General features: G+C 39.4%; 1 protein-coding gene across 1 annotated transcript; it reads right to left on the bottom strand.

Annotated features, from left to right (window-relative positions):
* Nucleotides 1–3,201: 3,201 nt before the first annotated feature.
* ZFAND1 (zinc finger AN1-type containing 1) lies at nucleotides 3,202–10,863 on the bottom strand. The gene is made up of 8 exons (XM_005517061.3): nucleotides 10,768–10,863; nucleotides 9,701–9,743; nucleotides 8,416–8,455; nucleotides 7,931–8,058; nucleotides 7,754–7,845; nucleotides 6,821–6,945; nucleotides 3,843–3,998; nucleotides 3,202–3,699 (listed from the first exon to the last, which is right to left on the bottom strand). Exons 1-8 carry the CDS (start codon nucleotides 10,820–10,822, stop codon nucleotides 3,529–3,531), a joined length of 810 nt encoding a protein of 269 aa, XP_005517118.2. The 5' UTR covers nucleotides 10,823–10,863; the 3' UTR covers nucleotides 3,202–3,528.
* Nucleotides 10,864–11,156: the final 293 nt, after the last annotated feature.

The following is an 11,156-nucleotide window of genomic DNA, read 5'->3' as shown; positions in this document are numbered from 1 at the left end:
TGCTCTCCCATGGAGCATGCGATTGAAGTTTATCATAGAATTGAAAAGATGGTTTGAGTGGGAGGGAACTTTGAAGATCGTAAGCAACCCCTCTGCCGTGGCTGGGATCACCTTCCCCTAGACCTGGTTGTTCAGAGCCCCATCCAACCGGGCCTTACTCCCTTCCAGAGGTGGGACATCCACATCATCCTTGGGAAACCTGTGCCAGTGCCTCAGAATCATCACTGGTTCTGAGCAAGTTCACTGAGTTCGACGATTTTTGAAAACGGTTTCCAGTGCAACTGATGCCATCAATATTAATTAAAATTATAGAGAGAAGAACGTTCCAAGCCTGACTGATACCAGTTTCATTTTATTTTTTTTTTCCCTGTGGTCTTTTGAGCTACTGTCTCTCATCAAGTAAAGGCAGAATATTCAGGGCTTGTTTTGTCCTTACAAATTGCAAGTGATGTAACTGACCCATGTAAAATGGTGATCTGGCTAAACAGGGCAAGGGTTGCAATTTGCTTTACACTTAATCATAGAATACCTACTACACCAAAAGAAGCAGTCTTACCCCATTGCCCCAATGCTGACCCAAGGCAGAGCTAGGCCAAAGGGCTAGGCAAAAGTTTTGTCCTTTCCAAATCACTGAAGATCACAGCTTCCAAATCACAGTTTCCACTCATTGAATCTGTTGTGTGGGGCAAGTCACTGTGCAATTCCACATTTCCTCCTTCCCATCTCATAAACAGGAATAAGCTGGCTTTTGTAAGGATTCAGAGTCATTAAAGAACTACAGAGGTGATAAGTTGTGTTTTTGTTGATTATTTTGTAAATAATTCTTTACAGGGTTATACCAAAAGCACACAGTCCTTTGGCTCATATTTGGTTTTTGTTGAGGCAAGCTGCTGGACATGCCTCAGTACAACCTATATAGGACTACACGAGTGTTATGAAAAATGATTTTTTTTATATCATTATTTTATACTTAACATTACAGCAGGAGATTTCTTACAGGAGATTTCAAATTCTGTATTCACCTTAAAATCAGCAGAAGTAAAACAGGAATGCCTGAAGTTCTCTCCTAAAAAGTATAAAAAATTTCCTAATCCAAACCACAATTTCTATTTCAGCTGAAATGAAATTTTGTCTTTTATGTACAAGGCTACTAGGTAGAGAACTAAGCTGCAAGGTGTATTGTTATGTGTCACCTGATAAACTAAATTAACAACTGTGATTTATTGAAAGTCTGCTTTCTATCAGACTGAATATCAGACTGAAAACAGACTGATCACACTCCAGGGTGCATACTTTTCTAAGAAAGACACAGAAATAGAATTTGGTGCAAATAAAAGTATGAGAGATTACTGCCTGCTTTCTTAGTGTGATATATTATTTCTTGTTTACTACAGCATTGCCTAGCCAATCTAACAGATCAAGAATCCACTCAGAATCAACTCTTGGTGTTAATACAACCCTTTCCAAAATGTTGTATATATTACAAAAACATGCCAGGCAACCTTGTAGCAGACTTTGAACTGGAATAAGGCCAGAAGCTGCTACCACACTATCTCATAAAATGTTAGTAAGTCCTTTACCTTGTGCATTCTCTAAAATTGCAGCTAGAACAACTAAAATGCTTGTATTCACCTATTTTTGTAGTTTGGCTAAAAGCACTGTTTATTGTAAAAACCACAAAGTAGTTCTTTTGATAAATTCCTCTTCTTGCTTGCATGACTTCTAGATGCAAAAAAAAAAAAAAAAGTATGTAAAGTTTGATTTATTAACTCTGAAGTGAAACAGTTCAGCACCTTCTAAGCACAGGCCAGTAAAATTAACAGTGGTTTCACTGAATGAAATGACTCCTCCAAAGTCTTTTGGGTTTTTTTTTTTTGAAAATGCAACTGTTGAACTTCTGTATGAAAATGTGCTAAGATCATGTTTTAAAAACAAAACCAAAAAGCTAAGTAATGATATGTTTGAATCTAAACAGGTAAAATGGGAGCAATTCTAGCCTATGCAAGATCCTAAAGGTCTGGGAAAGTTTCTGCTTTTTTTCCTAGTACCATTGATTAGGGTAGAGTTTTCACCTCTTCTCAATTATTTATCTGTCAGACTAATTTGATTTTGCTGCTCAGTTTCCGAAAACTACCTAGAATGAGCTTCTGTGTACAATCCTAGACACATTCCTGGAATAAGATGATAGTGAGAACTTTTTGGAGTCTTACCAACTGTGACTTGCCATGTTTGTACTGTCATTTACACGCTGATAGCCCTTAGCCATTACTGGCGATTGATGAAAGCAACCACCCTGGTAAAACCTTTGAGGTCTCCCCAAATATTTAATTCCTGCATTCCAAGTCTATCTTCTCTTTATCCACAAAAAAAATGTTGTTTCAATTATTTTGCCTGCAACTGCTAAGGCAGAAAAATCAGGGGCAGGAAGAAGGGTGTAAGTAGTGAACAAAGATTTTCTGCTAAAAAGAAATGACCCTGTTGCACAACAGCATTTTTTCACTTGCTTTTGTAGCAACAGTGCAGGGAACAAGTTCTGTTTAGGGCTTTTCTCAACTCACTGGTTCCACAATGCTGGTAGGCCTCTGACAGCATATTCTGTACCACAGCAGCCTAAGATAAAAAGAAAGATGAATAGACAATTGCAGATGAAAGGGAGGAAGATAAAAAACAAGGGAAAAGGGAACTGTTCCTCTTGTCCTGGAAAGCAAGATAACTGGAGAGACAGGCAAGGGAAAGCAGAAAAGTGCTCCTGTACTTTCTGCTGCCAAGAGACAAAGATTTCCAAAATATCCAGCTACTGAAAACCCTTTCCTTCATAGAAACCAAAACCACTTTCCTTTATGTGACACCCACACTACATCCAGTAATTTATTCATACCTAAGTAATGTTAAAACTACAGTAAAGAGTATTGTAAAACAAAATAAGTGACAGGCTTATCAAGATTTTTTATCCCCACCTAATCACAGAATGAGATTTACAATCAGGGGTAAATGAAGTTTTTTAAATTCACTTCACCTGAGTGAATTTACTTTTGCTTCCTAAAGCTTTCCTTCTAAATGTCATTACAAGAATAAAATGTGGAGCCGGTGTATGGACAGTGCTGGTTTCCAAATGCAATAAAATCTGTTCATGTAGATGTAGAAAAGACGCTGCAATAGTGTAGGATGTTTCTGTCCTTCAGAAAACTGTCATACTGCAAGTTCACATTTTCATTATTTATTAAGACATACTGTCGCCACCACTTACACAAAAATAAATACCGAATTTAAGAAAACATTCTTGATATTATACAGCTCAATACAGCAAGAATTCTAGAATGTGAATTTCTGTAATATTAGTTACTATAACTTTCCTTTCAGGAAATAGCTCTTCTGTCAGTCAAGCAACTGAGAAACTTATGGGAATTGTGTCTTTACAGTGGAGGACAGATTCTGGCATACCAGTGATTTTAAAAGAAAACTGGACTTGCTTTAATACCATGCTTCCAAAAAATACTGGATTTTTTTTTGTTTGTGAAAATTTATTGACTAACTAAAGTAGGACTCTGTATCTTCTATAAACAGAACATCATTATCAAGATACTCTAGAATTATATTCCCTCCATTGTACAGTGGGTAGTCTTTATCAGATAGCCATGTTTCCAGTGTGTGTTCAAATGGCAAGGCTTCTCCAGAGGCAGTATGGCATAATCTCAGTTTCTGTAAGACAAATAGCACAGAAATTAACATCAAGAGTTGCCTATCCAAGATGAAAGAAGTGGGGTGGGAGAGGCACAAAAGGCAAAAGTAAAACTAAACCCAAAATGCCAAAATCTAGAAAATGTTTGTTATTGTTGACTTACCTGAGATGTTGATTTGTTGTTGTCATTTTTAAGGCTTGCTAAGGAAGCTGCAAAATCTACTACTTTGCCAATACTCCACTTACTGCAAAAGAACATGGGTTTGCTTTTCTCTTTGTTCCCTTTTGGTAAAAATACTTGAAAGTAAATTCTTTCTTTCTAGAAAAACATGAAATACAAAACAAAAATTACCCACAGCAGAAACACGTAATTCCAGTCATATACATCTAGTAAGTTTTTATAAGTAAAGCTTAAAACTTTTTTAAGTTTTTCAGTAAAAACCTTAAAACTTCAGACCCAAAATTACCAACTGAAATTTGTTTTATTACATCAGTCCAATTTTACTGCAAAATATAAATGACCAAGATCATCAAATCAAATCCTCTCCAGCTGCAGGAGGAGAGGATAAGACAGACAGTAAGTTCTTAAAGGTGGAGAGAACATCTTTTCCCACCAGTCCTACAGCACACTGTTATGTATAGACAGACATGAAAAGGTATCTGCCCTCGTGAGAAAAACGTGCGTTTGATTAAACAGTATTTGTTTTTGGCAGTAGTATAGTGTCTCAAATGGGAATGCAGAAGCAGTTAGAGCAGTTCACTGTACTAGAAATGCTTGCTTCACAAACCAGCATTCAGATAATCCTTCATCCTGTACTGTATCCTCCTTTTATGTACTAAACACTCTTTCTACTAGACTGAAAGATTTGTTTAAGAAACGTCAAGAGTAATCTATGAGGGAGAGATTCTGAATGGGATTGGGGTAAAATATAACAAGGATGACTGCTATATATTCATTATTTAGGATCATCCTTGCTGAGTCAAAGTCAGAAACAAGACAGAAGTCTTTTTTTTAAAGGATTTATTTATGTGTCCCCTCAGAACATATGGAACTATCTCAACCATGTTCATAGAACTGGCTCTGAATTTCAACCTGTACATTTTCCTTGAAATCTGAGTGTTCTCCACACAGAAGAAAAGAGAATAATGTCCTGGAGCTATCCCTCTGAAACATCAGAAAATATTAGTAACTGAAGTAAATGGAGCAGTGGTTTCTTATTCAATTGTTAAGGTAAAATTTGAACTCCTTTTTTTGTCTTCCTGCATCCCCCAAAACCAGCAAATGCAACCAGGAAACCTGAATGCATTCAGTATGGATATTCTGTGAGCTGCATTCAGGGGAACACCTACTGAGCCATTAAAACAATTGATGAAGAAACCATGCTAGGGCCTCACAAAGAAGGTCACCTTTTCAGGGTACCAAGTGGATTGTGAACAGGAAATAAGCCCCCTGGTCCACTTGGCAAATTAATTATGTTGGACTTCTCCCTTGAACACCCGAAGGGTGGTGTTACACCCTTACTGGAGATAAAATAAGGAAGGCTTACGGAAAGCTTTTGCATGTGGTAAAGTGCATGTTCATACCACTCTGGCAGGATTTAATCAACAGATTGCTGACATTCCCATGCCCTCTGCTGTGCAATCTGACAATGGCATTCATTAAAAAGAAAAAAAATCCAGGAATGGTAGGATGATCATGTGGTTGCCTGGGTGTCCCCCCTGTCCTCAAAGTCAAGAAGTGGAACGTCCACTAAAATGGGCTCCAGGGCAAAGTTTCCTTATGGGAAAATGGGTAAAAGCTCTACTTAAAAGCTGTTTGATGTTTAAAATAACCAGTAGACACCCACCAGATGCCCAGTAGAAAAAACTCATTCTCCTGTTCTCCAACCAGTAAAATGAATCCCCTACTGTCAGTCCTTCTCTTTCTTCAGGGTGACAATATTCTTATTAACTACCCTTATGAAGTTTAAATACCTGTCTGTCCCTTTACTAACTCCCAAAGTAAAGGACGCATAAAAAACTGTTTCTAAATGGGGACTCTATTTACCTTCACTGAGGTTTGGATAATTCCCAAGAATGAATAATTCCTTATCATTTTTATCATTTATCATTATCACTCAGGAAATGAGTGAAACTTGGACAGATTTTTTAGCCCAAGCAAACCTGAAGTATGCCCAAGGAATCATTACTTTTACCTTTGTAGAAAACTCAGCTGTAAAAAGATGATCACAACACCCACTGTATTGTACTGACCTTTACCTATACCTCCTTCTTCCCTGTTTCATGAATGGGATGATAATCGTGTCATTCAGTTTATGAAAATAATTTCTCAATGGGTTTTTTACAAATACAAATGGAGTTGTATATACAACATTCTCAATCTTCAGATGCTAATTCTGGGTGAGTAGCTGAATCTGCACCTGAAACATCTTGGTACCAATCTGAGTTGGCATACTCATCCCTTTACACTCTCAAGATTAGCAAACTCAAACTTTTAAGGCACATTCTTACCATAAGACCACATTGTCCACTGCAATGCCCCAACATATGAATTCAATCTAGGTGGGAATACCAAGCAATTTTATTTCACGTCTAGATAATCGGAAATATTGCTAGCCAAGTATTAAGATTTGACACTATCTGCAAAGGGTCCAGGTGCTAAGGAACCACAAGCTAAGATGTGCTATAAAATTCTGAGCTGCACTACTTACAAAATTGTGCGACAGTGATTGTAGAAATCCTGTTCTAGTCTAATAATAAAATTCTATGCTCTGCTGATCATCAAATTCTGCTAGACTGATAAGCTTTATTAAATCTTAGTAATGTCATCTTTCTGCCAAAAATCCCCAAAAGACCCTGTTTGTCCCTGCAGTGCTATGTAACAGCCATGTGGCAGACAAATACATTTCTGCTATAAAGTAACAGAACTTGACTCCACTGCTCCAAACCCCACACAGACATAACGGACATAAGACTAGTGAGACTGCTTTTGGAAACTAGGCTGAAATATACCTTTAAGGGATTGTGGTCTTGAGAAATTAAATCCAAAACCAAGCTGAGGGAACTCAATGAAGATCAAGCAATTTAGAAAACTTTCTAGTTCCTTTGAGAATTCAGTTATTGAAAACAAACATCACTGACCTGAGGCAAGGACTTGTCCCCACATGCGTGCATTTTCAGTTTCATTAATGCCACTTTTGCTGCCGTCTCACTGTTTTTTGCTCCTTTACGTTTTTTGCTTTTCACTTCATCACTTTTTTTAGAATCTGAGAAAAGTATTATTCCTGTTAGTGTGAACATTCTTACAGTTTCCTGACCATATTATATGACATACACCCACTTAGTCTGTTGGGTCTCATTGTATTTCCAAGGATCCCACCCCCTTTTGTGTCTGTTCATATTCTCCCAAAGTCATGCATCAGAATTTTTAGTTCTAGCAGAATTCCTTTACATTGAAAAGCAGATTAACATTATCATCATGTAAACACAAGCTGCAAAAGCCAAATAGATACAAATTCTTAAGTTTAATGACCTATGGCCATTACAGCGTTCATATGGTAACAATTTCAGGTCCTCCGTTCTACACATAACCCCACTGTCCAGCTGGGCAGTGCTATTTATTCTCTTTCCCATCCTAAAGCTTGTTCAAAACCTGCAAAACATTACATGGTAGAATCAGACTTTTCTGTCCATCTTGAATGTGTAGGTGTGATCCCAGCAGACTGACATGCGCATCCAACACAATTGCATTATTTGCACATGAATTAATATGTAAATAATAATGGCTAAGTACAGTTCATTATGTTATGGTACTTGTAGAATGACAACAAGACAGTAATTCTGAAAGAAGCCTGCTTCCTATTTATTCTTTAGAGATTCTCCTTGTACTGTTGCTTTGGTTCAGTTTAGATGAACAGTATTAAATGCTGACATGTGAGTTAAGGGCTATTTAACCAAGGAACTCCTATCACTTCCTCTCATTTGGTCAAACCTGACCCCTCAAAGGAGGCCAGAAGCTCAAATAGTGTTCTGAAAAAGATATAAGAAAAAGAATATATATCCCTCTGTACTTGCCTATAATATCTTGAACAAGTTGCTGGGTGGCAGCCATTCGAGGTTTTGGCATGTCCAGCTTCTCACATTCATGGTCTGATTGATGACGATGCCTGTAAACAACAAAGTAAAACTTATATTGACTTTTCCATACATCAGTGAATGAATATTGATGTTTAAACACTCTTTTCCACTCACTTGAGACAAAAATATTTTTCACAATAAGGACATAACACTGGCAAAAGCTCCTTTCCATTACAGTTCTTGTATGAGCATGGGTAAGATCTGTGCTGATCGGGTTTCACTGAACTGTTTCTCACATTCACCTAGGAGTAAGTACAAAATACTTTGTGTAAATCAACAGATACCACAGATATAAGTTGCAATCCCAGCTTCCCCAAAGATCTGTCCTAGCTCTCCATTCTATGGGCAAACCTGGTCTGGCTATTCCCTCCTGCTTTTGCCCTGGTTATGTTCAGCTCAGAGGCAGAAAAAGAACCGTCATCCTACTCAGTCAATTTACTTTCGAGCAGAAGAAAATGAGTAGATTCATTTTTTTAAGCTTTTCAAATTCTCAGTTAAATAATTCATACTTATATACCATATGCATTCATCTAGTCTGAAAACACACAGCTAAGTTGCATGGAATTTTAATTTAATGCTGTCATATATTATTAAATTACCTCAGAACACCCATGAGCATCCCGGCTCCTGTGCTGAAGACTTTATGGAAAAAGAAGAAAATATCACACTGTTATCAACATTCCAGGAAAAAAAAACCTGCATGTGAAAACATTTAAGTGTTTAAAGAGTAATATGACAAATTTTATCATGGGAAAACTTCAATTAGATAATGAATCTTCTCCAAAGTTTGTTCTATCCCCATGCATTTCACTTCTTGAATGGATAGATCATATTCTTTCTCAGAATGTAAAACATTTAGCTTTTGGAACTTATTCCTCAAGGTAAACAAATCATTTCAAGAGAATGAAGACACTAACATGCTTAAGAGTTCAATTCAAAGCAACCAGAGTTTGTCTGTTTAAATGGATTTTCAATCACCTTCCAAAATGGCAGAAATCCCTTGAAGGCTTCTCATATGTTAGAAGTGAAATCTGCCCCCAATCTCTGAGTTTCTCTCAGCTACTCTCTCCTAATCCAAAGTGTAAATCAAAGTGCAGGCCCTGATTTCAACCTTGCAAGAAACCCCAAACTTTTTTTCAAGAAAAAAACCACAATCAGCCTCCTCATTTTGTGACAAGGTCACCTATTTAGTTGACACTAGGAGGCCAGCCGATGTGGTGTTCTGCATTTTAGCAAAGCTTTTGACATTGTCTCACAGAGTGTCCTTCTTGACAAAAGGTCCAGCACACAGCTAGACAAGTCTGTAGTATGAAGTGGCTGATGATTTGGGCTCTGAGAGCCACAGTTAATGCAATTGCTTCAGTCTGGTGGCCAGTGGAGTTCCACAGGGCTCAATTTTAGTACCAGTGCTCTTTAATATTTTTATAAATTATCTGAATACATGTCATGGTTGCCAGCCATACTAAACCAGGAAAAGCTGTGAACTTCCTTGAGGGTGGAGAAGTCACACAGAGAGATTCTGGATAGACTAGAGAGCTGGGCAGTCACCAACCATATAAAATTTAATGAGAGCAAGTGCAGGATTCTTCACCTGGGATGAGGAAATCCCAGTGACAGCATAAAAAATGAGGAAATGAAAAACAGCTGTGTCACAGGAAGTTCAGGTTGAACACCAAGAAAAGTTTCTTAGAGAGGGTGGTAGGGCACTGGATCGGGCTCCCTAATGAAACGGTCATGGCATCAAGTCTGTTGGAGTCCAAGGACTGTCTGAATGATACTCAGTTGTATGCTTTAGTTTCAGTCCTGTGAGGAATAGGGAGTTGGACTTGTTGACCCTTGTGGGACCCTTTCAACTTGAGATACTCTGTGGTTCTATGAACTTACCAAAAGATACCTGAACAGCCATCACATACAAACGGAAGAAAATCTGAAACAAAGATTTTTTTTTCAGTTAACACAACATGGTTGTTGTTTTGCTAATAGTTTATAGCTTAATTTTCACATTATTAACTTTTGCTTACATCACAGGGTAGGAATCTTTATAAGAATACTTAGCAACTGCATCTACACTTTAGCTAGAAGTAGCTTTTGTTAACTCCCCTAATTCATATTACAGAAAAACATATGAGCAGGTAAATAATATACCTTCCAGAAGTTGGAATTAGGCTTTAAATTAAAATTTTTTCAGCATCAAGCTATGATACTGGAACATTTGGCTAGCCATCAAAATTACCAGTTATGTTAAAAACTGAATTTATTGCAAGATCCCTCAGAACACTATTTACTGACAGTGAACAATTTACATTTTATTTTATGAGTTGCCAACATGCTGGCTCTTTGGAAGGGAGAACATCTCCTCCACTGGATAGTCATAATGATCCTGCCCCTTCTTCACATCATATCATACATACTGACCTTGGGTGATTAAAATTACACACACTTCCTAAGCCTCTGTGCACATCCCCTGCCTACTACATAAATTCTTACAGATAAAATCACTTCACTATCTGCCGAACTCCACCACATCATTAATGGCAGCAAATTCCAAGTCCAGCCCACTACTCTGCTTCTCCATCCTTCAGATTTTATTCTGACAGACCACCACGCAATGGACCGTGCAGCTCAGGTCGCGATCATCTCAATCCCTTCATCTTTGAGTGGTCCCTCAGAAAGCCTTCGGTGCAGGCGGTTCTGCTGCTTCTTTCTGAGAGCTTACATCTCCAGTCACACCTCTCCGAGATCACTGAAGGCAACCAAATGTGAGGAAGGGGCAAGAGGGCTATTAACCACCCAGTGACACAACCGAGGTGACAGGTGCTGGCACCGGACTGTGGCAGGGCTATAGCAGCACAGAGGACTCCCCGAGCTGGGAGGGGCACTCCTCGCAGACCCCGCACCGTCCCCGGCCCACCATCCCCGTCTCCGCCGGGACCCGCCGAGCTCCCCCTTACCGAGCTGGCGGCACTCGGGCACCCCACAGTGCTGCCCCACCTCCAGCTCCGCCATGTCCGCGGCACGCAGGAGGCGGGGAAGCGGCGGGGCGGGCGGGGCCGCGCTGCGGAGGGGCCGGCGGGGCCCGCCCCGGGGCAGAGCCTAAGCGCCTGAGCCCGAGCCCACCCCCGCCCCGCGGGCTCAGAGCTGCGGGAATGCCGGCGGGATGGGCCACATCTCCGCGCTCAGGAAAACCTGCTCTTAGCAGCCCTTGTCGGTCCAAGCTCCAGACTCCAGCGGGCCCATTCAGACCCAAGCATTCAGAGGCGCGGCTGGTTCTCCTCCTGGGCTGTTCCAGGCAAAAAAAAAAAGTGCATGTTTTGTGTCTTATTTGTGTCGCTATTTGCGT

The sequence above is a fragment of the Pseudopodoces humilis genome, chromosome 1, assembly GCF_049639895.1.
Source record: "Pseudopodoces humilis isolate 2021_Gansu_Grassland_sample_001 chromosome 1, ASM4963989v1, whole genome shotgun sequence".
In the NCBI taxonomy this organism is placed as follows: domain Eukaryota; kingdom Metazoa; phylum Chordata; class Aves; order Passeriformes; family Paridae; genus Pseudopodoces; species Pseudopodoces humilis.
This window is presented reverse-complemented; position numbering and strand designations above follow the sequence as displayed.